At 41.4% G+C, this 27,245-nt stretch overlaps 1 protein-coding gene across 2 annotated transcripts; it reads left to right on the forward strand.

Annotated features, from left to right (window-relative positions):
- The first annotated feature begins 13,068 nt into the window (after nt 1–13,068).
- On the forward strand, nt 13,069–25,389 carry PROK2 (prokineticin 2). 2 transcript variants are annotated; one of them, XM_068983001.1, is made up of 4 exons: nt 13,069–13,167; nt 16,534–16,659; nt 23,603–23,662; nt 25,285–25,389. In XM_068983001.1, exons 1-4 carry the CDS (start codon nt 13,069–13,071, stop codon nt 25,387–25,389), a joined length of 390 nt encoding a protein of 129 aa, XP_068839102.1. The 2 variants fall into 2 exon arrangements, with proteins under 2 accessions (XP_068839102.1, XP_068839103.1); XM_068983002.1 differs by lacking the exon at nt 23,603–23,662.
- The last annotated feature ends 1,856 nt before the right edge of the window (nt 25,390–27,245 follow it).

Genomic DNA, 27,245 nt, shown 5'->3' on the forward strand with positions numbered 1-27,245 from the left:
TCAGGAAGAATTTTATATGGCAGGGTTCTGATCAAAACTTGGCTATTCCACTAGAAAAAAAAGTTTGAAATCTACTGTCTTACACCAACAGTGTATCTGAGTTCAGTTCAGTCAGTTCAGTTCACTCACTCAGCCCTGTCTGACTCTCTGCAACCCCATGGACTACAGCATGCCAGGCTTTTCTGTCCACCAACTCCTGGAGCTTGCTCAAACTCATGTCCATCAAGTCGGTGATGCCATCCAACCATCTCATCGTCTGTCGTCCCCTTCTCCTCCCACCTTCAATCTTTCCCAGCATGAGGGTCTTTTCCAATGAGTCAGTTCTTTGCATCAGGTGGCCAAAGTATTGGAGTTTCAACTTTAGCATCAGTCCTTCCAGTGAATATTCCAGACTGATTTCTTTTAGGATTGACTGGTTTGATCTCCTTGCAGTCCAAGGGACTCTCAAGAGTCTTATCCAACCCCACAGTTCAAAAGCATCAAACCTTTGGTGCTTGCTGCTGCTGCTGCTAAGTCACTTCAGTCATGTCCGACTCTGTGTGACCACATAGATGGCAGCCCACCAAGCTCCGCCGTCCCTGGGATTCTCCAGGCAACAACACTGGAGTGGGTTGCCATTTCCTTCTCCAATGCATGAAAGTGAAAAGTCAAAGTGAAGTCTCTCAGTCGTGTCCAACTCTTAGAGACCTCATGGACTGCAGCCTACCAGGCTCCTCCATCCATGGGATTTTCCAGGCAAGAGTACTGGAGTGGGGTGCCACTGCCTTCTCCGTCTTTGGTGCTTAGCTTTCTTTATGGTCCAACTCTCACATCCATACATGACTACTGGAAAAAGCATAGCTTTGACTAGACGGACCTTTGTTGGCAAAGTAATGTCTCTGCTTTTTAATATGCTGTCTAGGTTTGTCATAGCTTTTCTTCCATGGAATAAGCATCTTTTTTAATTTAATGATTGTAGTCACCATCTGCAGTGATTTTAGAGTCCCCCAAAATAAAGTCTCTCACTGTTTCCTTTGTTTCCCCATCTATTTGCCATGAAGTGATGGGACCAGATGCCATGATCTTCGTTTTTTGAATGCTGAGTTTTAAGCCAGCTTTTTCACTCTTCTCTTTCACTTTCAAGAGGCTCTTCGGTTCCTCTTCACTTTCTGCCGTAAGTGTGGTGCCATCTGCTTATCTGAGGCTATTGATATTTCTCCCGGCAGTCTTCATTCCAGCTTGTGCTCCATCCAGCCCGACGTTTCTCATGATGAACTCTGCATATAGGGCTTCCCTGGTGGCTCAGACGGTAAAGCGTCTGCCTGCAACACGGGAGACCCGGGTTCGATTCCTGGGTTGGGAAGATCCCCTGGAGAAGGAAATGGCAATCCACTCCAGCACTCTTGGCTGGAAAATCCCATGGACGGAAGAGCCTGATAGGCTATAGTCCCTGGGGTTGCAAAGAGTCGGACACGACTGAGCGACTTCACTTTCACTCTGAGTATAAGTTAAGTAAGCAGGGTGATAATACACAGCTTTGACGTACTCCTTTCCCAATTTGGAACCAGTTTGTTGTTCCATGTCTGGTTTTAACCGTTTCTTCTTAACCTGCATGCAGATTTCTCAAGAGACAGGTAAGGTTGTCTAGTATTCCCATCTCTTTAAGAATTTCCCGCAGTTTATTGTGATCTACACAGTCAAAGGCTTTGGCATAGTCAATAAAGCAGAAGTAGATGTTTTTCTGGAACTCTCTTGCTTTTTGATGATCCAGTGGATGTTGGCAATTTGATCTCTGGTTCCTCTGCCTTTTCTAAATCCAAGTTGAATATTTGGAATTTCATGGTTCACATATTGTTGAAGCCTGGCTTAGAGAATTTTGAGCATTACTTTACTAGCGTGTGAGATGAGTGCAATTGTGCAGTAGTTTGAACATTCTTTGGCATTGCCTTTCTTTGGGGCTGGAATGAAAACACCTTTTCCAGTCCTGTGGCCACTGTTGAGTTTTCCAAACTTGCTGGCATATTGCGGGCAGCACTTTCTCAGCATCATCTTTTAGAATCTGAAATAGCTCAACTGGAATTCCATCACCTCCACTAACTTTGTTTGTAGTGATGCTTCCTAAGGCCCACTTGACTTCACATTCCAGGATGTCTGGCTCTGGGTGAGTGATCATACCATCGTGATTATCTCAGTCATGAAGATTTTTTTTGTATAGTTCTATGCATTCTTGCCACCTCTTCTTAATCTCTTCTGCTTCTGTTAGATCCATACCATTTCTGTCCTTTATTGTGCCCATCTTTGAATGAAATGTTCCCTTGGTATCTTTAATTTTCTTGAAGAGATCTCTAGTCTTTCCCCTTCTATTGTTTTCCTCTATTTCCTGTGTCTGAGATCAGTATACAAATCAGACTGGCTACTGATTAAAATAATATAACACCAAATCCGTGTACAGATCTCTATATTCGAGATCAGTGTACAAATCAGACTGGCGACTGATTAATTTAAAAATAATGTGACAGCTGGAATCCCTGGGTGCTGGGATTAGATTTGGAAGTTTTCATCAGCTTTGAGGACTGTTAGACCCTCAGGAGAGGTGGGGTTCTAAAGCCCCATCCCCTCTGCAATGCTTGGATGAACCATCCAAAACTCATCTGATCACACTCCCTTTCTGCTCCTGTATCTCCACCTATTAAAATGAGGGTCTGTTAAACAGCTGCCCAAGAGAAAATGGGAGAAAGATTGCTGTAGTAAGATCATAAAAGTGTCATTGCTGTGGATCATTGGCTAGGGCTCAGAAATACTTTCATTATGGTGAATTTCATCTATCAGCTCAAAACATTTTACAGGTAAACAAATGAGTTACCAGTTTACCTCCTAGGATTCTTCAAGTGAGAGTTTATCCCACCAAAAGTAGTTTTTCAACAACCACCCCCGCCCACCAGCCTATGCTATCCTTTTTGCTAATTCATAAGCCAAATGTTGATCATAATTTTATATACATTTAGCAAACCTCAACTCCGCCAAACTGTGTGAACAGCAATTGACCCCAGTAGACAGAGATCCAGGGTGCTTTAACATGATGCACAATTTCCTGATCCTCTCTCTTACTGTAGGAATGTAAGAACCAGCAACTGTCATGACTCAACATACATGGCATGAATATACATAACATAGTAACATAGTCTTCTGTTTTTTGGAAATGTGTTTATAACTGTTTTGTGGATGGGTTCCCATACCTCAAACAGGTGTAAGTTTGATAAAAGAAACAAAGAAAAAACATCAACAAAAAAACCTGAACTAGGAGGCAGGAGAAGCATGACCTACTCCCAGCTCAGTCTCCCTCTTCCTATGAGATGGCATCTTTTTATTTCATCCATTTCCTCATCCATAAAGCAAGTTAGATGAATTAGAGTATCTGAGCATTTCTTTTATTTTTTAATGAGCTCATCTAAGACTGGCTACATGTTCAAAACACTTACTGTAAAGTTAGTGGATTTTTGGTTAAGGCTGTCTTGTGCTCAAGACAGGAGTTTAAATTTGCCTAAAACTTTACATCTGATATGTGCAAAAACTTGTTGTTCGGTCACTAAGTCATATCTAACTCTCTGTGACACCATGAACTGTAGCACACCAGGCTCCCCTGGCCTCCACAATCTCCCAGAGTTTTCTCAAATTCATGTTCATTGAGTCTGTGATGCTATCTAACCATCTCCTTCTCTGCTGTCCCCTTCTCCTATTGCCTTCAGTCTTTCCCAGCATCAGGGTCTTTTCCAATATGTCGGCTGTTCACATCAAGGGCCAAAATATTGGAGCTTCAGTTTTAGCATCAGTCCTCCCGATGAATACTCACAGTTGTACTCTACCCTAAATATTTTGTAAATGCTCTGTTGAACCAAGTTGGGCTGGTGTCTTCTTACAGGACTTCTCAGGGCTTTTAATGAGTCCTTACAAAGTCTTCAAAACCATTTGATTATAAAACTCAATATTTTTCTAGGAAAGAACATTCACTGGTTAATGCTGTGTTAGAGCCCTCAGCCTCCAACCTTCTCACTCTGCTGAACTTTCTGCTTAAAATTGCAAGCAGGATGCCTTTGACAGACTACTTATGAGATCAGAAGTACGGGTCTTACCTTAGACTTCTCATAGATAAATCTATAAAGCAGAAATGTTGACTGCCTCTTTCCTTTTTAAAAAAATTATTTATTTGTATTTATTCATTTATTTGGCTGCACCAGGTCTGAGTTGCAGAAATGAGGTCTTTGATCTTCATTGCGTCATGCAAGATGTTTTGGCTGCAGCATGAAAACTCTTAGTTGTGGCATGATGGATCTAGTTCCCTAACCAGGGATTGAACCCAGGCCCCCTGCATTGGGACTGTGGAGTCTTAACCACTGGACCACCAGGGAGGTCCCTGATCACCTCTTTCCTTTACAAAAAAAAAATATATATATATATACACATATATATAAAAATCTGTTGTTTAGGGAACCCTCAAACAGAAAGTCTAGAATTATACCTGTTTTCTGCCACTTTGTTTTTTAAGTCTTGATCTCCCAGTTGAGAGAGAGAAAAGGTTTTAAGATGAGTTTGAGAAAAATTCACAGCATAGTGACTAATTCTTCTGGTTGCTGGTACCTAAATTACTTATGCCAATATTTAATTAAAGCATATAATAAGGAAGAATAACATTGAAGTTTTGGGCATAAAACCAACTTGGGTTGAAACTCAGCTCTACTACGTAGAAGTGATTATAATTCTGTGTAACATGGTTAATCTCTCTGAATCTCACTTTTCTTATCTGTAAAACAGGGATTGTAAAAGCTGCCCCATAGGGTAACTGAGGGTATGATAGAAGATGTGTTGAGATTTATTGAGCTCCAACCATAGGCAAAACATAAGAAAGCTAGCTTTACATTTAGGAATGTAGACTGTTAACTGGTTTGTGCCTAAAATTCCTCTACCTGGATGCCTTATTGTTTCACATCATTTCCCTCAATAGAAAAATAAATACGATTCAAATTTAGAGGAGAAAAACAAATTGCTAAATAAAATTTAGCATAGGATAGCAAATAAATGTTGATCTAAAATAATAGAGAAGTAATTACCTAGCCCTGTTTTCTATCTTAAAAAACAGTCTTTACTGTGTGAGACTTGCTCTTTCTCTCTGGAAAGTACCAGATATGCTACAGATTTGCATAACAATCCCTCCCTTTTAATGAAATATGTGATATATAAGCTTTAGCCTTAAGGCCCTTCTTCAATGCTAAAAATGAATATTAAAGACTTTCAGCACTATAATGAATAAAACTTAAATCTTTGAGAACCCAATGTTCATCCTGACCCCTCATATTATTTCAAATGTATTTTGTACTAATTGTTTTGGGAAAACTCTTTCTCCTAGATTAATATTTCAACTGTTTTAAAATAGGTAAACTTTATTGTACATTATCACTTGAATAGAACAAATAATTTTAGTGCCTCCATAGACAATTGGCTTTCAAGTTGAGGCATGGTGATTTATTTTTAAAAATAAAGAGAAATCATCAGCATTGAAATAGATTAAAATAGATGTCTTACTTAGAATTATAAAAGCAATTCCATTTTCATATGTCACATTTAAAGCACAGTTATTATTTTAAAAAGATATTTCAGACTGATATTATGGGTTTATTAACAAGAAAAGTCACTGTGTAATAATAGTACAGCGATAAAGGACAAAGGATGAAAAAACAAGCAGAATATCATCTATTTTACTTTTTTGAACCTGTCTCAATGAAAATCATTTACACAAAGACAAATGGGACCCAGTTATTAAGTTACCAGGCTCACCTATTATTCTGTAATACTTGGAAGTCTTAAGAATATGACACACAAAAAGTAAGTCATCAAGCAAGCTGTAATCACTTTTAAAACTGGAACTTCATATACAAGGGTCATGAAAGAGCTCTTCATATATACATATATATATGAAAAGGTTTTAGACCCCCAGCTCAAGACAGCAGATTAAGCAAACATTTATTGCCCTGTGCCTCAAATTCTACTGACAAATATTTATTGAGCACCTACGATGTACCGGGCAATTGAACTGAAAATACGTCTAACAGGGTGAACACGGCAGTGGTCTATCAGGAAGCTAGCACCTGGGGCAAATTCCCAAACTCAGGAAGCAGAGAATTAAACTGAGAAACCAGAGAGAGCGTCAAAAGTGCAGCCTGTAACAAGCTCAAGAAAATTTGGTGGTAATGAATTTGCCCTAAAATGAAAGAAAGCAATAGAGAAACTCCACACTCCTCCTTATTCCCTATAGCAGGAATCAGCAAAATCTATAAAGGGCCAGATAATAAATGTTTTTAGCTTTGTGGGCCATACAATCTTTCTCTCGAAAGCACTCCAGTCTTCTCTTGCAGGGTAAAGCAATCATAGGCAACATTTAAGTGTGTTGTGTAGCTGTGTTCTAATAAAACTTTATTTATAAAAATAAGTAGTAGATCAGAGTTTGCCAAGCCCTGATCTAAATTTTTACCATAGTGTCTATATTATATAGAAATGGACAAATAAAAAATAATTTAAAGGGGATATATATGGCCAGAATTTTATCTCTAGTCCAGCCTCTCCTCTGCATCCCAGGTCAGTCTGGCTGCCCTTTTCCACGTCCAGGTAATTCCTGCACCCCAGCATATCCAGTGTTAATGAGTTATATGTAATGAATCCTTGTGATGAATCTTGCCCTTTCCTTTTCTGCTCTTTATCTCAATTAATAGTAGGCTCTGCCTGTTTCACTGCTTGAATGAATCAGTTCATTTCTCTTCCTCTTTCCTGTCAACAACAGTAGCAGAAGTCCCCTAGACCACTACACTCTCCTCCCATCAGGTCCATGCTCATCCACCCATTTGTCTATCCTCTATCCATCTACCCATCCACCCATCCATTCATTCATCTATCCAGTCTCTTCTCCATATTTTCAGTAATTTGTTCACCAAAAGTTTGTCGAGTGCCTTCTACATACCAGCCACACTTCCAGATACTGGACTTAAACTGGTGAACAAAAGATATATATATATATATATATTTTAATCCCATTTTGTGGAGCTTCTATTCTGGTCTATGTGTGAAGACAGTGGAGCAAGACAATAAATATAAGATACAAGCAAATAATGTAGTTCTAGAAGGTGTTAAGTGCTAGAGGAGAAGGCAAAATATAAAAACGAGTAGAGAGAGGGCCATCTGGAGTGCTGGGGCAGTTCAGTTCCGTTTAGTTGCTCAGTCATGTCTGACTCTTTGCAACCCCATGGACTGCAGCATGCCAGGCTTCCCTGTCCATCACCAACTCCTGGAGCTTGCTCAAACATATGTCCATCAAGTCAGTGATGCCATCCAACCTTCTCATCCTCTGTCGTCCCCTTCTCCTCCTGTCTTCCATCTTTCTCAGCATCAGGGCCTTTTCCAATGAGTCAGTTCTTCACATCAGGTGGCCAAAGTATTAGAGCTTCAGCTTCATCATCAGTCTTTCCAAGGAATATTCAGGACTGATTTCCTTTAGGATGGACTGGTTGGATCTCCTTGTAGTCCAAGGGACTCTCAAGAGTCTTCTTCAACACCACAGTTTAAAAGCATCAATTCTTCAGTGCTCAACTTTATGGTCCAACTCTCACATCCATACATGACTCCTGGAAAAACCATAGCTCTGACTAGACAGACCTTTGCCAGCAAAGTGAGGTCTCTGCTTTACTGTGCCAAGGCAGTTGTGCACTTATCAAGGTGATTGGAAGAAGCCTCTTTGAGGTGAGGATTGAGCAAACGCTTGAAGGACTGAGTCAGTTGTATTCCTGTCTGCCACGAGGAAGGGCAGCCCTGACAAAGAGAAGTTTCAGACAAAGTTCCCAGAGTGGGAACCTACCTGTTGTTTTTGGAACCTCCAGGAGGCCAGTGTGGCTGGAGTAGAGCTGGCAGGAAGACACTCAGCCATCATATCATTGTAGTAGATGAGGCAAAGACCTAAACTCTGTGAAGGGGACCAGAAAACACTACAGGTTTTGAGCAAAATGTCTGTCTTAAAAGAAGAGGTGAGGCAGCTGGGGGGATGATGGGATGTAGAGGGCAAGAGTGAGACCAGGAGGCTAGTCAGACGGCAATGCCAGTCATCCAGGCTGGAGATGATGATGGCTGCAAACAAGAAGGGTGACAGAGGGCAAAGGGGTCAGATTCCAGATGGAATGGACATGGTGTGTGGGAGAAAGAGAAGCTCAAGTATGCACCAAGGTCATCCTCGGGAGGGCAGAGTTGCCATTGATAAAAGAGGTTCGGGGTGGGGACCACAAGGAGATTGGTCCTAGACAAGTGTCTTCTTTTCAAAAGCAACTTTTCATGCCTGGTCACCCTTATATTTTCCCTCTTCCCTGGTCTTATTCCCTTCCCTTCCTTATATGAAGAGTAAGATCCTCAGTGTTCCCTACATAAGGCTCTGTACTGGGGCCCTACTCCCTCTCTGGCTTCACGTTTATACTAGATTTCCCATTAGGCTTGTTCTTTAGGCCACACTGGCTTCTCTTCTGCTCCTTGAACGTGGATACTCCTTCCAGTCTCTGAATAAGCAATTCTTCTGCCTGGAATGCCCAGTCATTCTCCCACCACCAACCTCCTGCTGCCCTCATTAATCTCAGTTAAATCCTGTTCAAGCTTCAGATCTCAGCTTTGACACCATTACTTTAAGAAAACCTCAAGGTCTCCCCATATGCTCTCTCGCAGTGCACTCTCATCTATTTCCTGTAATTATATAATTGTATAGTTATTCGATTCATGTCCTCTTCCCACTAGACTATACATTCCCAGGGGGCTGGATTCACATGTTTTGCTCACCGCTGTAACTCCAGTACCTTGCACAATATTTAGATTTAGTAAGTACTTAGTAAATGTCTATTGAATGAATGAATTGCAGTTTTCCTTCCACCTTAAAGAAAATATCAGCTTATACGTTTACTTTTTTCCAGAGTGTTTTAGGGGTATTATAGCTTAGGGATATTGAACTTGAAAAAACACAAAGGAAATAATACATTATCATTTAAAATAATTATTAATATAATTTAAAGTTCATTATGTTTATTACCAAGCGCAAGCTCATACTGCTTCGTGCATGACGGGACCGTAAATTGAGAGACCAGTTGTTGGGGTAAGGAATAGTGACTTTATTTGGAAAGTCAGCAAACAGAAAAGATGGTGGACTTTGTCGCAAAGAACCCTCTTGCCTGAGTTTTAGGCTTCTTTTATACTAAAAGGGGAGGAAGTAATTTCAAACATTTCCTGATTCCGATCAGCCTCCAGAGGCGATAAGTTAATTTCTCCCTGCAGTCATTCATGGGTGGGCCTGGTCAGGATGTTTCCTGTGAGCTAAAGAAAAGTATTTCAGCTGATACTCATTACCCGGGAAGCAAGGTTCCCAGAGATGGACCATCATGTATATGTGTGTGAGTATTAGTCATTCAGTTGTGTTTGACTCTGTGACCCCATGAACTGTAGCCCACCAGGCTCCTCAGTCCATGGGATTCTCCAGGTAAGAATACTGGAGTGGGTTGCCATTTCCTTCTCCAGGGGATCTACCCAACCCAGGGATCGAACCTAGGTTTCCTGCATTGCAGGCAGACTCTTTACCATCTGAGCCACCAGGGAAGCCTTTTATGTATAGTTTAAACTTATTGATGACATCCCTTTAGTGGTTAACTTGTAATAGAATGCAAAGCTTTTCCCCTATTACATGCTCATTAGAGAGAACAAACCACAAATGATCCCTTTCCTGTAAAATATGGTGCTGTTCACCATATTTTATGGTTCTGGTTCTCCTCAGAAAACAGAGGGTATTACAGACTCACATTCATTGTCTGTCCGTTGAAGACGGACTAAGTCTTTTTTTTTTTTTTGCCATTAAAACATGAGCAGAAATGATATATGCCAATTTCAGAGGCTTTTTTTTTTTTTTCAGATGCGTTTGAGAGCCGGTGTGCCCCCCTCCCAGGTGGCTCAGTGGTAAAGAATCAGCCTGCCAATGCAGAAGGAGCAGTTTCGATCCCTGGGTTGGGAAGATCTCCTACAGTAGGAAATGGCACTCTACTCCAGTACTCTTGCCTGGAAAAGCCCATGGATGGAGGAGCCTGGTGGGCTGCAGTCCATGGGGTCACAAACAGCTGGACACGACTGAGTACATGTGCACTGTGCACCCCTCCAGCCTCCCTCACCTGGAATAGAAGCTTATTCTCTCACAGTTTTGGAGGCTAAAGGTCCAAAATGAAGATGTCAGTAAGACTATGCTTCTTCTGAAGGCTCTAGGGAACAATCTTTTGTTGACTCTTCCAGGTTCTGCTGGTGGTTGGTAATCCCTGGTATTTCTTGACTTGCACACGCGTTACTCCAGTCTCTGCCTCCATCTTTACTTGCCCTTCTTGTGTCGCTTTGCGTCCAGGTATCCCTCTTCTTTCTCTTATAAGGGCACCCATTGTTGGATTTAGGATTTAATCTAATCTGGTGGGCAAGACAGAAAAAACTGTGTTGGCTGAAGTTGTCAGAGAACACCAAAGGATAAGAGTTAATAGGAGGCTATGCTTAACAGGGCTCCTAGTATTTTCTAAAGACTGTGCTAAACATGTTATAAGTATTATCCTCTTTAAACCCCATGAGATTGGTATTTTTATCCATTTTACAAGTGAGAAAACAGAGGTTTAGTGAGGTTTTTAAGCAGCTTGCCCACTGGTCACTGAGAATTCCAATCCAGCTCAGTCTAATTTACCATCCTGAGGTCTATGGACTTTCCTGTACGGCTCCTTCAATACACCTGTCCCCTTGATGGTCTACTAGAAAACAGAATCTAGATCTTGAACTACACAAAGTTGGGTTTTCTTTCTATAGCTATCCCAAGGCTGCACTGATCATGTGGCAAAATTAACAGAAAGAGAATAGTCAAACTAGTCTTCAGTTTCTATTTCAACAATGGCTTCCCTAGCTGATTTTTATGAACTAGTTAAACTCAGCTTTCCATCCTTCCCTTTACAAGATGCACAACCAACTTTCAGACTTCAGTTTTTTAACTTGGCCATGGATATAAAGATCCGTCATATCAAAGGCCTTCATTTCTGCTCTAAGCATTAAAACAATTAGAAGAAACAGCAGGATCAAAAGAATCAACACGAAACCAAACCAACCCTAATTTTAAGTGTTTCCAACTTTGTTTCAAAACATCTTTATGAGGATTATTTTCCAAACAGCAGTGTGTGAAGCCTTCTACTTTTGAAAACTGACTTTACTATGGAGACATAGCCTGTTTTGTATGCCTGGAGAAGCAGGGAATACCCAAGCTGGCATTCAGCAGTAACAAATATAAATTAGACCATTAAAAAAATTTGTAGGAATGTTAAAATCCATGTTGACTGGTTTTTACATTTACCCGGCAGCATTCCCATGCTACAGTTGGCATGGAGATTGGAAAATGAAAGTTTCCACCGATCTGTCACTTGCTACTGTTTCCACTTACTTTACCCGTGAATCCAATTTTTACAATTTTTTAATGTAAAAAAAAAGTTTGATGCTTTTTTGTTTTCTCTTTCAAGACATTTCTCAAACATAAAAACATGCATGAAAAGGGTTTTTAAAATCAGTCAAAATTTTAGTTTTCCAAATACTCAGCTGTTTAACATTCGGATAATTGCCTTAAAAAAATTTTTTTTTCCACATTTAGTCTGAATGCTTTGGCATGGGGGGAGCCCCACAGTCTGAAAGTAACTTTGTCTCGACTCTCCCCACTGCATTTATTATAGAAACTGGAAGACACATGTGCTTTTCAACAGGGCCAGGGAAAGCTGAGGTTTCAAGGAATAAAGTCGAGCTTCCCAGAACTTTGGTGGAAACAAGTTTGGCGTGGTCACACCAAGGTATTCTCGAAAGAATTTCCTTGAGGATAAACATGCTGAGATTCTTGAAGCTAGACTCGAGGTCACAGTGGAAGGGGAAGCTCTCACTGGTCCTCTCACAGGTCCTCTCACAGGGGTCCTAGAACCCAGTAGGCACTCAAGTCATATTTACACTAATGAACGAATCCCAGTAACGTCGTATCGCGTCTTATAAAGACTGAAAGATGATTATCTTGGACTGGAGAGAGAGAGAGAGCTGCCTACCTAGAGCGTAAGGCGCCTCAGGCTGGCATCCGGAGCTTGGCGATCTCATTTCGCTTTGGCATCATCCTGAACTGCTTTGCCTGAAGCTGGCGCGACGTTAAAGGGAAGAAATGAATGTGAAGAAAATCAGAGAGCAGAGGGTAGGGAACAGATGTGAGCAGAAAGGGAGGACAGTCCTTGAAAGAAATAAATTGGACTCCCGCAGCTGGAAGGACAAACCCCTCAGTGTCGTCAGGGATGTGGGATGAGGGGTAATTTTGCCCTCCCTTTGTTCTTTCCCCCTCTTTTTCCATGTTTCCAGGTTGTTTGTTTGATGTCTGTCATTTCTGTTCAGTTACTGGACCCTAAGGACAAACCAAGTGGCTGTAGGTGGCACACAGAAATTAATACATTGAGCGGCTTTTGGGACCTCCCTTGCTCCCTCGGTGTGTCCACAGCGCCCAGCACCTTAGTAGGCACTCCCTAGACATCTGGAGAGCAAATGAGCTGCAAGTTTGCAGCGCTGAGTACGTGGAGCTGGGGAAACCAGGACAGCAGAGGGGGTGTCTCCGACCACAAAAGACGTGCGGGCGCGTGCGGAAGGCAGCAGCCGCGCGAGGCAAGGGGCTAGCCGCGAGCGGGGCGCCGCGCGGGGGGCGCTGCCTGCGTAGCGCCCCGAGTGGGGGCGCCCGGGACTACGGCGACACGTGCGCGGCAGGGACGCGAGCAGTCCCTGCCGCGAGCGGAGCCCGGGCAGGCGGGTGGGCGCGGGGGTGTGCCCGCGCCATGCCCCCGGCGCGTGCGGCCGGCCAGGCGGCTGCGTGAGTCACGGCGGGGCTCGCCTTTATAACCGCCGGCAGCGTCGCGCGAGTGGCCCGCCCGGCGCTCTGTGTTCCGCGCTCCAGCCCGTGCGTCCCCAACGGCCCCCCAACAGCCGCCCAGGCCCGAGGGCGCCATGAGAAGCCCGCGCTGCGCCCGCCTGCTGCTCCTACTGCTGCTGCTGCCGCCGCTGCTGCTCACACCTCCCGCCGGCGACGCCGCGGTCATCACCGGGGTAAGCGGCCGGGGCGCACCTGTCCACCCGGGATGCGCGCCCTCCTCCTGCCGCGGGGTCGTGGGGGCGGGAGACGGAGTGGGGACCGCGACCGGGAGGCGGGGGCACGGGAGGGTTATCCCGCACCGGGACACCTGCCCCACTCGCCCCTTGGGGCACCTGGAAAAGCGCCCTGACCCCTAGGCAGCGGGCGGCCAGGACATCGGGCGCTCCCTGGAAGAAGAGACCACAGTCGCTCCCCACCACCTTCTCACGCTTGCCTGCCCCTCTGTCCTCGTGTTTGGTCTTTTTTTCTCGTAAGTTGAAAGAAGTTTCCTTTGGCAGTTTTCTCGAGCACTTTCCCCCGGCTTTTCCAGCCTCTGTCATTAAAATTTAAGTGCTTTAAAATGCAGAGGGGCAAGACCAGTACCCCCAGATCCTGGGAGACTCAATTCTGCGGTTGAGGGGTTTGCTCCTCAAAGCATTCTCTACAAAATCCCTTTGAAATAACTTGGTTCAAGGTCATGAGTGCACTTTGGAAAAGCAACGTGGGTCCTTTCTTCTGAGTTCCAGCGTTTTTCATTTCCCCCCGCCAACGTCCTGAGTTTCTCCTTGTAAGTTTTCCATCTCCTGTTCCTGATAAAGCGCCTACAGTGCTTTGGCTTAGTTATGGAGGAGGTGATCCTGTAGATATTTCAGTTTAGAGAGATGTCATCATTTGTGGAAGCAGGAGCTAGTTCAGTTCTCTCCTAGGTCCACCAACAATTTTCTTTGTGTGGATCCGAAGGATAACTTTACAGCACAAAATGAAAATGTCTGCTTTATGCCAACAATGCAGAATCGCTACCATTTCCTGACTGTTCAACTCTTCTAAGTCTGAAAGTATTTTACACCCCCATTAAATTATTTCAAATATCCAAGTTCACATAATAGGGTTTAAAGAAAAAACTTTTATGTTTGAAATGATAGTACACAGATAATGAAATACCATTTAAATTTAAGGAAAGTGTCATTGTTTTGAGAAAATTAAGCACTATTGTCCCCATGTGCTTATAGCACATTGAAAGTCCTTGTATTATAACAGTATTTGGTTACAACCAATAGGTATTTGGGTTATGGCCAAGAGACACTTAATTAATAAGTATTGTGATATTTATTAGTATGGTTTGTAGAGGTATTTACAGATATAGATGTATTTGAATAGCTTTGTCAGTCCATGTGGTTGAAAAAAAGTTTCTACAGGTCTTTCTAATACATGAGAATTGAAATCTGATTGGTTTTTCCCCATCTTCCCCTGCTGGCTCTTTAAATTTCTCCTAATCCTCTGAGCCCCAAATTCCTTTGTAATATAAGTATCTTTTTGTTCCATTCACAAGACAACACCAGTTGAATAGATTTGCAGTGGGTTAAAGATGAAGGGCATTAAGAAACAGCTGTCTAATTAAAAATATATAAACCTATGCAAGTCTTTGTAAGTATTTCCAAGAACTGAATCTTTTTTGTTACAAAGTGAAATCTTATCACATTGAATGTTTATCTGTTAAAGTTTAAACTGGCCTTATACAATTCTATGTGTTGTTTTCCTTGTTGCAAAACACTGCTAGAAAATAAAAGAATCTTTAAAATTTCTCTAAAACAGCATGGCAATAAAGAAATATAGTTATGTTTCCATGACAGCAACCATCTGGAGTCAAATGAAAAACCTAGTAACTTATCTAGATATGTCATCTCTAGGATGTTTAAAATCCAAATGATTGATTGAAATTTCAGAGATTTTGGCTGGATTTTGATTGTCTTATTAAAAGAGCTAGTGGGACTTCAGAATTCCTGGTCTTGAGCATCTGTTGAAATAAAATATTGCCTAAAACCTCCACCTTAAATATTTACTTTTTGGGGAGTAGTAATGTGGTTATTTTTGAATTGATTTATATGTCCACATAGATTTGTTAAAACTATTGAAAAAGATCGTATAGTAAACATCTCATTTATGGAATGTAATGGGTACGTATGTGTGATTTCTGATGTTCAGATAAAAACTGGAAAAATGGAACTGTTTTTATATTTTCCTATAAATGTCTAAACATCCCAAGATGAAAATTACAGTTTTTATCCAATACTTGTTTTAAATAGCCCAAGAAAAAATTCTAATGGGGGAAATAAATAACTCTAAAACAATATAGCTGATTACTTTAATGAAAAAAATAATGAATAAGATCTTGTATCCCCATATATTTGTGTTTTGAGAAGTTATAGCTGTCCCCAAAACTAAGAACTCTGAAGAAGTATCTTAGTTGTTTGCATTAAATCTGTGCTTAAATTTGTCTAAATTATAGATTTCTTAGCTTCTTACGTATATAGTATAGGATGTTCTCACCTTAACACTAACAACAGATTACTGAACACCATTCAAACAAAGCATCCTATTTATGGATGGTTCTAGGAAAGAACAATAGTTCTTTGGATCTATTTTCATGCAAATAAGTTTATACTTCATTATTTACTTCTGTTTAGTCAAGTGAGGAAATTCCTCCATAGTTGATTCTTTGATTTATATGTGTTTACACTTTTTATATTAGGAACAAGTGTTTTGAGTATTCACTGTTGATAACTGCATCTGTCACTTGCATTTCTAAATCTGATGGATCTCAGGATAGTTTCATTAATCTTATATTGTACACATATGTATACCCTAAGCCAATAATTTCCTTTTTTGCAAGTTACTCACCTGAAAAAAAAAAAAAAAAGGGTAACATAAGGCAAAAGTCTTGGTCTGCCCATTCTCAGCCTATGAAATTTCTTTCTTTCAAAAGGAAATGGTGAAAATCAAGTCAGAGGTGTGAGAAACATCAAATCTCGTGAACCAAAATGCAAATATTTGAAAGAGAAAATGAGTTATACTTTTAAATTTACATCAGTATTTTTACAGATCTGGAGCATTTCATGATAGATTTAGAGACCATTTAAATCTCTTTTTAAAATTAGGCCCACTTTATTCTATAGTTAATAGTTATAAAATCTTGTGATTCAGTTTATGTATTTCCTAATGGCCATGTATGGTAAAAGACCAGTATAAACTTCAAGTTCAAAGCTGTTTCATCCATAAAGCACTAGAAAAAGAGAGCTGATTTTTTTTTTTTAAGTGTTGGGGTTTATAATTTTCATATTGTGTGGGGCATTATTTAGGCTTTTTTTTTTTCACCAAGTGGGAAAATCTCTGATCAGATTTTATTGTAAATATGTTCAAATAAATGATTACAGTTTTTTTAACATGTAAGATTATTAAAATCATAGCTGTGAGATATTATAAGAGCTTCTTTTTTTTACTGCTAATTTTAGCCTGAGTCGTTCTGATTATCTTTATTTATCTGTTTGCTTATTACATTTCAGGCCTGCGACAGGGACCCCCAGTGTGGTGGAGGCATGTGCTGTGCTGTTAGTATCTGGGTTAAGAGCATACGGATTTGCACACCAATGGGCAAAGTGGGAGACAGTTGCCATCCGATGACTCGTAAAGTTAGTATATATGTGTTCTTGTTGGTTCTCTTACATTTCAGTTACTCAACTTCAAGCAAGGCCTCTATGACATGAAATGTGCTAGAAATTGGAAATCAGAGAAGATGAAGTGGAAAACCTCTTCCATTCTCCTCTCCATCTGAGAGTGTATTCTTACCATCCTTATTTAACTGATTGTTCACATATCTTTGTTCTCATGTCATTAGAAGCATTTCATAAAAATAATTTGAAACACTGAATTTTGCTTTACAGTTTAAGAATATAAATATATATTACTTTTGGATGTATGAATATATTTTATATGCTAAAAGACCATTTATATATATATATTACCATTTATATTGTATACATATATGTGTGTGTATATATAAAATACTGTGTATACTTCTTTGCTGAAATCAGAATAGGAAAGCTCTTGAAAACAGTTTTAATGTCAGACCTACTGAAAAGGCAGAAGCACATAAGTTTGTGCTTTGGGTTTGCAGAAAATGATCCATGATGCAATCACTCTTGTATTTTAACTTGAAAGTCCTACATTTTGACTCTCTCCACAGGATGCAATGTTCACAACCCTGGAGATTCATGATGTTTACCTTCCCAATTTATTTTACCATCTAACAGCTCAATATCACAACGACCTAAACACCATTTTTGGAAAGTTATTGACAGGAAGTGGCAGGAGTGAGGCAGGATCAGATGGGGCTGCAGAGGTTGTGTTCTCAGGTGTTGCAGACCCTCCTGTCTGCAGGGGCCAGGGAGCTGTGTGGGACTCCCTGAAGTGGGTGGGTGGCAGGTAGGAGGGAGCAGAGAAGTTTGTGGAGCCTGGAGAATCCGTGTCCTTCAGATACAAAACGTTTGAAACCCAGTATGGGTCCAGCCAAATCCCCCGGGGGTGCCAGGCTGCAGACGCTCTTCTTGTGCCGTCGGTACATCCTCACTTACCAGCAGCTACATGGGGTCCAGGGTGCAGGGGTGGGTAGGGAGCGATATGTGTGTGCGTGAGGGCATGTCCCAGGCCTGGTGGCTTGTTGGAGGGGAGTTCAGTCCTCTGCAGTGTTCTCTCTCTACCCATCACATCCTCTAAAAACGGGTTAAATGTTCTCAAAGCAAACTGAATTCTGCCTTCTGCCTTCTTCTTTTCCCCACGTGTGGCTTAGGGTTTAAAACTGAAATGGAGCCAAGTATCTTTCCCATACTTCACAGTCACAGATAACAGCTAAGGTTTTGACTCTATCTGAATGAAATAAGGAAATAAGTTGGGGTTTCACTCAATGTGCTGCAGTGGGGACCCTGGTTGTTTAGACCCATCTGAAGATGGCCTTGGGCTCTCCTGTGGTTTCCTTGAGAAACACTTCCTGTTGCATTGGTACCACTCCTCACCGTTGTTTGACCGCTTGAGCCAGTGCTGTCGTTTGTAAGCATGATATGCACCTTTTATTCCTGGCCATTTTGAGACAGGAAAGGTTTCAAAACTGTTAGTTGTCTGGTTCTGTGCCAAACCACTAACCCCATTCCCCTTGTGGGGGTAGGGAGGTGAAGCCTGCCCAGCCGCCTTTGGCGCTGGTCTCAGTTTTTTTCATCAGCCTTATCCAACACGAGTCGTCTTTTGTCTGTGGGAGTTGCTGTCGCTTCAAAGTTGACTCTTAATTCACTGTTCTTTCAGAATTAGTTGTCTTTGTACATTGTTAGTATAACCTCGGGTACCCCAGCTGGTTTGCTAAAACGAGTCAAGAATGACACATTCTGGGTAACTATTTTTGTACAAATAGCAGTTGCTACTTGCTGTATGCCCTGGTGCACCAGATCCTCGATATGATACTAAATGTTGTGGATGTGTTTCTCATTTAATACAAGTCTGTAAAGTAAGGTTTGGTTTTCTCCCATCCTCTGTACAGCATTCAGCCTCACAGGGGCTCAGTATGTGGCTGAGGTCCCAGGTGATAGGTCAGAGAACAGGCTCTGAGTTTTGCTCTGTCCGTCACTCCACTGGGATCTACTTCAGTGAAAGCTGTGGTCGTGTTTAATTTGAACTTTTTTTCAGTGCAGTTAACCCAGATGGGTTTGTGTAGGGAAGATGCTCCCTGAGATAGCACATAATAGTCCAGAGTTGAAATCTGCCTCATCCTGTAGTTCTGATGAGATTTCCAAATATTGAGATATTTTGACAAGAGAACCAGATTCTATTTTCCTGGTTCCTATAGTTTCTAGTTCAGGTTTAGCGCAAAGTCAGTTTTGAAAGAAAACAAAATCATTCTCCTGCCATAAACCCAGGAGCATCTCTGTGTTGTGTTTTTAATCACACTTTTGATAATAAAGTCTAAGATAACAGATTATGGTTTTCATAGTAAAATTAAGTGATAAAAGAACTGAAAGTACTGAAAAAGTAAGATGTTAATGTCAGATCTGACTTACCCCCATTCAGATAACCACTTGAACCATGTTTTTAGACCTCAATATTACAGCTGTTCATATTGGTTATTTTACTGTCTGGAAAATACATTTTCATAATTCATTTCAATAACCTAGTTCTTGTCCCAGAGTTGTTACTTGTTCTGAGTGAAATTAACTTATCCTGATGAAAACCTAGTTCTTCCAGAGTATCTTTCAGTTATATTCTATTCAAAGCAACTTAAAAAAAAAAAACCCCATTTTAAAATAAATATGTCCTGGTGAGACTCTACTCTAAAGTTTTACAGTTCATTAGTAGATGGTAAAAATAAAGATGGACGCTGTATAAAAGTTCTTTTAAATAGAATGCGTTCATTACCTTCCCCCCTCCATTTTCTTTTTGCTTTCTAAAAAAAAAAAAATAGATTAACTCTGATTGTGGTCACAGGGACTGGTGTATTAGAAGCACAAGACTATGAATAGGTGAGGACTATACCTGCTCTAATTTTAAACTTTCCATTCTAGTTTGGCTTAGACATTAGCCACTGATATTTATTTTGATAAAGTGAACAGTATTTGATGAATGAAATTAAGACCTATAGGTAGAAACTATTAAATTCATTTTACTATTTTGTTTCTGATGTATCAATTAGCAGTTTAGACACTGCTAGGCTACAATTTTGTAATTGTAAAGTTTTTAACTTCACATTTGATCATTCAAAAATAGAATAAAATATAAGTCTACTTGAAAGGAATAGGATGCATGCTTTCTAAACACATTTTTAGGTAGATAGTAGTTATAACGTGTATTGATTTTTTTAACAACTCATTTTTAATAATTAAGAGTGCATTATTAAATCACATATCTACTGGGAATACTTTGCTGTTTATTGCCTTCTCCAGTTTAAGAAACACTAGTTTCCATTAGTACCCACACTTTTATTAACAGAGCTTCCAAAGATTAGTCCTGTCCATCCTATACTGTTTACTCACGGGCTTTAGAAGTTTAGAAGTTTATGTGGTGAGTACTTTAATTCCTTATTATTTTATTAAAATATTAAATTTAATCTATATTTCCTTCAAAAAATTAATCTTATTTTTAAATTTTGCTCCATTTTTTATGTTAACATTTTTTTAGCACTTGCTTTGGTGTTTTATTTTTGTTTTTGAGCTGCACTTTAAAACTTGATTAATCCATTTTCCTTTTCTGAAGAAAATAATTTCCAGTTAACCACAGGACTTCTGAGCCTGGGCTCTTCTGACATTTTAGACGGGATGGCTCTTTGTTGTGGGGGTGGCCCTGGGCATTGTAGGATGTTTACTAGCGTCCCTAGTCTCTACTCGCTAGATACCGTTGCACCTCATCCAAGTTGTGACCTCCAGAATGGCGTCTAAATGTCCCGCCGGGCGTTGCAGGGGGCTGGAATCACGCCAGGTGAGCACCACTGTCTGATGCTTCATTTACTTAGCCTTACAAGACACAGCATAGGAGGTGCCGCATCTTCACCTCTAGGGAACTCATCAGCCACCCAAACACACAACTTCTTTTGCCTTCATCCACACAGGTGCTGGTGGCTGCCACACGATTGCCAGGATGTGTGTGTGTCGGGGGACCCTTTGACCCGTAGAAACTACCGCTCTATTTCTTGCATATCTTTTATGCTCCTCTAGTCCCAGAGACTCAAGGTTCCCCAACTCAAGTCCAGTTCCATACAACTAAGGAAGCTGGCCCATCGTTCCCTGGTTTTCTTTATTTTTTCTGGGGACACTGTGCCGTGGGAGGCCCAGGTCTGTGTCGGGTCCACTTCTGTCAGCACAGGCCCCAGGTTAACGTGATGCTCACAGGAGGGGAACAGATCAATAATTGTACATTTAGGGTTCTGAGAATATATGTACTGTGTCAAGTTGCTTCAGTCGTGTCCGACTCTTGGCGACATTGTGACTGTGGCCTGCCAGCTTCCTCATTCATGGGATTCTCCAGGCAAGAGTACTGGAGTGGGTTGCCACTTCCTTCTCCAGGGGCTCTTCCCGACCCAGGGGTTGAACCCACATCCCTTACATCTTCCGCCCTGGCAGGCAGATTCTTTACCAGTAGTGCCACCTGGGAAACCATGAGCATATGTGCCTATTCCCAAAAGACAAAAAAAAAATGACAAGAAACCACACAGTGGCACTCATCAGAGCTATTAAAACCAGAAACTGTGGCAGTGTGGGATTTGTCCTTTTTATTTTATGCACTCATACCATTTGACTTTTTTGAACTATGTACTTCTATTGATAAAGTGGTAAGAAAACTGGTTTTAATAAGGAAAAAAATTATTGGGCCAGTGCTTTTTATGTCACGTGACTCAGCTTTTCTTCAAGTATCCCATTGTGTTTCCTTCTTTAACACAGTTGACTCTGTTTTGAGAGATAGCACAAATAATATTTTGGTTTCATATCAGCACCGTTTCTCTTTAAAAATGCTGCAAATGTGTTGGACATCATGCCTTCTCATGAGTGCTGAAGGTTCTGCCTTGGTAACTCCTAGAATTTGCTGATTGGAAATCTATAGTATTAGAAACATTGGCTTGAGTACATAGTTGATCCTAAAGTAAGCCGTCATGTTGGTACTGAATGATTAGCTCCTTGGCTGTATTTATACGTCTAAAGATGCATCTTCTGTGAACACCTTCTTGTGCATGTGTGACTGTCAAACTGCTACTAGGTTTGCCATACATGACTGTAGAAATAGCAGTGAATGGGCCAGTCAAGAAATGGGCAGGTATCTACGGGGTGTTCACCATGTCAGAAATTGTAGTGTGTGCGATTGAGAGGATGTAGATGGAGGAGAAAACTGCTACAGGCTCATCCAGTGTAGAAAAGCTCAGATGAGGGAGGGAGAAACACAGGCTGAATCTTGAAAAAGGATAAAAATAAGAAAAGGGCACCCAGGTATAAAGGGACCTGCCAGTCTAATCACTGTGTTAAATTGAGTTGTAGCAAATCTAGGTTGATGTTTACACAATCATGATGCCCTGGGTAAGAAAAAGAATAATAGACATTTTTGAAGTTTTCACAAAAACACTTGACCTTGAGGATACATTGCCAGGACCCTTCCTAGACCCTAGAGGGACCCTACATAGGCAAGAGCCTTTGGTTTCTGAGTTTGGTGACATTAATCAGTTCCAGGCAGAGAGATTTAGGATGAAGGTGGAGCCCCAGGACCTCAGAGGATCACCTCTTTACCCCTCAGGGAGGTCACAGACTATGGTGGCATTGGGGTAGAAGACAAGCATTTGACACATATATTTTTGAATGTGTCCTTTGTACCAGGCTGAATGTTAATGCACTCAAAACTAAAAGATTCTCTTTTGTTCCCAGGGCCTGGAGTCTGGGCCTGGTGGTATTTTGAAGAGGATGGGGATGGGTTTGACTGTGATATGTTTCTTCTGTGGCTTGATGACCTCGGTCAGGTGTGTTGCTTCACCTCAAGAGGAAGCCACTTAGCTTGTGTCACAGGGAGGCAGAAATCTGGCACCCGGCTTTAACATGGCACTCAGACATCACGCCTTTCTGTGGCCTGGCCTGTGGCAGGCTGCCAGCACAAGTTATTTCTCTTTCCTGCTGCTTTTGCTGCTGAGAACCCACATGGCAGGCCCAAGAGTGACCACAGTGTTGAGGTGCACAGAACATCAGACTGAAGCCTTGAATTTGTAGTAGCTGAAACTGTCTTACTGAGTGTCTGTCACTGATATGACACTCCATGTTGGGTAGAGACCTTTCTTGTTTGACTCATCGCTGTATCCTCAGTCCCTAAAACAGGGCCTGACGTGCTGGTGACACGCAGTGTCTGTTGAACGAATGAATAGGAGACACCTGGTTGGTGTCCTCCATGTGTAACAGTTGGACATGCTTGTTACAGGTAGCACTCACTTTTTCCAGGCTCTTGTTCCTTGCCGCCTGTGCTTGTTCCTCTCAACCTCAGCACTGAGGACATTTGAGAACAGGTAACTCTTTGCCATAGGAGGGGTCCCCTGAGTTGTAGGATGTTTAGCAACACCCTTGGCCTCTATCCACCAGATGCCCCCTCCCTGCACTGTGACACACAAGGATGGCTCTGGACATTGCCAGCCGTCTCCTGGGGCAGCATCACCCCAAACTGAGACCCACTGGTTCATGCAGTAGTTTGGGGCTCAGCGAAAGGAATCTCAAAATCTCTAGGTCAAGGTCATGAGTTATTATGTCTCATGTTATTGAGACATAATAACTTGTAATTGTCCAAGCCGTTCCTGCTGCCCCCATCTCCTCTGATATATTCTCAGGGGCAACAAATGAGCCGGCCTTCCGTGGACCCTTTGACACACACAGTGACAGAACCATTCTAGCCCATGTCTGCATGGGACCGATGGCCATGTGCCCCCATGTAGACACTGCCTTTAGAGCCTCGAAAGTAATGCTCTCACAAAAGGACAGAGGAACTGGGATGGTCCTGCCTGTTCACCACGTGCCACCCCCACCCAGCTACTCTTCCCTTTGTATTTATTGATCTCAACCATCTCCCTGGCCCCTCCAGAACCATTTTGGAAATGGAAGGCAGGAAAGAAGAAAGAGGAAGAGAAGAAGAAAGAAAAAGGTAAGGAGAACATGAGCATGGTAGCATCCAAAGATAATGCCCAGAACAATTAGCCTTGACCATTGCTGAACACCCATAGAATTGGACCCATCCAATCAGTTCAACCTGAAAATAAGGTTAGAATGGTTCTGCCACTGTCTGCAGACAGCCTTTTTTTCAGCCTTTTGTTTGATGCAGAAAGAAATGATTTCGAAGGCATCTGGAAGATGCATCTCAAGATTTTCTTGTAAGGATAGATCACTCGTGTGGGGCAGCCTCTTTTGGTGGAATAGAATAGGAAATGCGCTAGAATGATACCAAAGGAAGCATTTAAGCTGGGAGGCAGGAAGGATGCATTTCTGTGCCGTGTGTCAACTGTGGAAGGATCCCCTGAAGGCATGAGATTGCAATAGCTGTCCTCTCTCATATTACCCTCAATCGGGTAATTTGCCATCTCATTTCATTAATAGCAACCACTTGCAGGCCTACAGTTTCTTCCTATCCCTTGCAAAGCAGGCAGATTCTCGAGGGGGCACCATTCCTATGGGAAGAAGAGTGGGTTTTGCTCTTTGCCTCTAGAAAGCATACATGTTTTGTGAGTCCTTCACTTGCCCCTGGCACAGAGAATGACCACACCAGTTGCTAGTTGACCCTCCTCAACCTAGCTTCACCCAGGTTCGAGCAGGTTCTTAGAAACAGCAACCGAACTGTGCTTGGTTCAGTTCAGTTGAACTGTGCTTGGTTCAAGCTTCACCAAACTGTGCTTGGTTCAAGCTTCACTCAAGTTCAGGTGAAGTCACCGAAGCACCGAACTTCACCCAAGTTCAGGTGAAGTCATCCAAGCACCAAACTTCAGGAAGTCACCCAAGCACCAAACTGTGCTTGGTTCAGTTCGGTTGAACTGTGCTTGGTTCAAGCTTCACCCAGGTTCAAGCAGGTTCTTAGAAACAGCAACTGAACTGTGCTTGGGGTGAGAGCAACCTTTTGCTGCTGGCTCTCCTGCCTGGGGTTTGCTCTGCTGCATTTCTGCAAATCGGGCTGCCTCCTTCCCTGATTTTGTTGGCTTACAGGATCTCAGTTCCCTGACCAGGGATTGAACCCAGGCCACAGCAGTGAAAGCACCAAATCTTAACCACTAGACTGCCAGGGAACTCCCTCACATCTTTGCACAAATCTATGAATTTATACATTTCTCATCATCAGTGAATTTTTATTTGCTTATTGTATGCATGTGGTCGTGCCCATAAAGTTATGTTCTCTTCAAGGAGCTTCAGTAGCAGGACACTGTAAAAAAGAATTACATGAGAAAAAGTAAAAGACAGTGTAGCTTGCTGATTCAATGCTTGGTCCTTCAGGTCCACTTGCCAGCCAAGCTTCAAGTTCTGGATATGTGACCTCAGGCAAGTTCCTAACCTCTCTGTGCCTCCGTCTCTCATCTATCAGATGGATGTGATTAAAGTGTTTGCCGTCTTCACAGAATGGTTGGAAGGCTGCGAAAGGATAATACATGAAAATAGATGCTGTTGTTTGAAGAATAGTTAATATTTAATAAACACTAACTTGTTATTCAAAGAAATTCCTTAAGAATAGTTTTTTTCTTTTTAACATTTCCTGCTCTAACTCAGTTTTCTTTTTTATTTTAGGTTCCGTTTTTTGGGCGGAGAATGCATCACACGTGTCCATGCCTGCCCGGCTTGGCCTGTTCACGGACTTCGTTTAACCGATATACTTGTTTAGCCCGGAAGTAATCACTTTAGAGGAGATGCTTTTAATGTGAACAGCCACACAATGTCTAAAGCCTGTTCACCTGTGATTGTGTCAAACAGATAATATGCCAGAAAGAAATGCTATTGCTTCCTCAGTTCTCTAAGTCACATTTCCCTCTTTGATTTTTAAATGATGTTGTACTTTTTTTTTTTTTTGATTGAAAGGGGATTTATATTTTGAATAGAAACATAAAGTGCAGGACATTATGGAACAGTTCTCATTTCCCTGTTTGTGTTTTCATTTGGCTTTTTTTAAAAAATGCCAATAACTCACCCATTTTCACAGAAGTGCAGAGAATACAAATTTGTTATTTTGTTACAGAGATTTTTTTTCCCTAAACATACCCTGCCCCCAGCCCTGCCCCACCACACACACACACACGCACACACGCACACACGCACATGGGGTCTCTTTCCTTCATTCCCCAATGAGTTTTAAGACTCTTATTCTATTGTTTGGCATTTCCCTCCCTGACCCTCTAGGATTTTAAAGTGAGGATCCATATCCTTGAGCTTGCTGGCAGAATGACTGATGAGAATCAAGCTTTTTTGCCTGATACTTAAACAGTGGAAAGAATGTGTAGTTGAACCAGATACCCTAAACTTCTCTTATAGGAAGTAGAGATGGGGCTGCTTCTGAACTTTGACTGAACCTGCTTGTGTAAGTGGGTGCCAGGTCTGTGGTTGACCAGTGTAAGGACAGAAAGAATGGGAAGTCAAATTAATTTAGTCCAGATTCATAGATTTGGGATTTTTTTTAAAAAGACATTTCCAGTACAATATTACATTTATTTCTTTTTCTTTTTATAAAGATTTTGTTTTAACAAAAGTCTCCTAGTTAGAGATGTTCCAGAAAATGTCACTTGAAGAAGATGTATTGATTTTAATCTGGCATAACACTAGTTACCATGTTAAAATCAGTATTAAGTTGTCATTCAAAATTTATCTGTAACCCGAAGGTCTGTTGTGATGGATTGCCTGATCCTGTCATTTGTACATACCACTATTGCTGTGTAAAAATTCTGTATCAGAATGACAGTACTGTATATCATTTGATTTATTTTTAATATTATATCCTTATTTTTGTCACAGTTGTCAGTTTTTATTACAAGCGGATTTCTATATAGTCCATATTTAAAAAATGGGTAAAGACTCCAGAGTTGGTAATATAGCCCTAACAGTGTGTACATTTTCCTTTTACATGCAGGAAAGTTCTGTTTGCATGAATTTTATGGTAGTACAAAAATAACGTATAAATCGGTGAGGTTTGGGGGAATGAAGGAAAATTATGACATGCATAACTGTAATCAAAATGGACTCATGACATTTCACTGTCTTGATTCAGCAAATAGTAATGGGTGTTGATCATCAGTGGTTAGGCAGGGTGCTAGGTCCTGGCCTGTGGCGATGCCAGTGTAGCCTGGCCTTGAAAAAAACCCAGCAAGTATTGTAAATGGATTCAAATTTGCAAATAAACAACTTCTGAAATGTGTTTAACTGACTACAGTGGCCATGCCAACCCGCTAACCCACAAAAAATAATTGTTCATTTTATAGTCATTTATTCAGCCGGGACTTACAATTGCATATTACATATAACTTTTCCCCTGGGGTAAGTTGTGCTATAAGTGTATTCAATTTTGCTGTACTTAGTACCATACTTGGTCGTAGAAGGATTATTTTTGGTTCAGTTTAGTTTGCGTTCAAGAAACATTCCTCGGTGAGTTTGTTGGGGAAAAAAAATAGTCTTCAAGTGGAATTATGGGTACTTTTGCTCAATTTTGCTCAGTGCTGTTTTCACATAATGTTCCACACATCCTTTTTCATAAGTGGTGAAAA

This window comes from Capricornis sumatraensis, chromosome 10 (assembly GCF_032405125.1).
Source record: "Capricornis sumatraensis isolate serow.1 chromosome 10, serow.2, whole genome shotgun sequence".
NCBI lineage: Eukaryota > Metazoa > Chordata > Mammalia > Artiodactyla > Bovidae > Capricornis > Capricornis sumatraensis.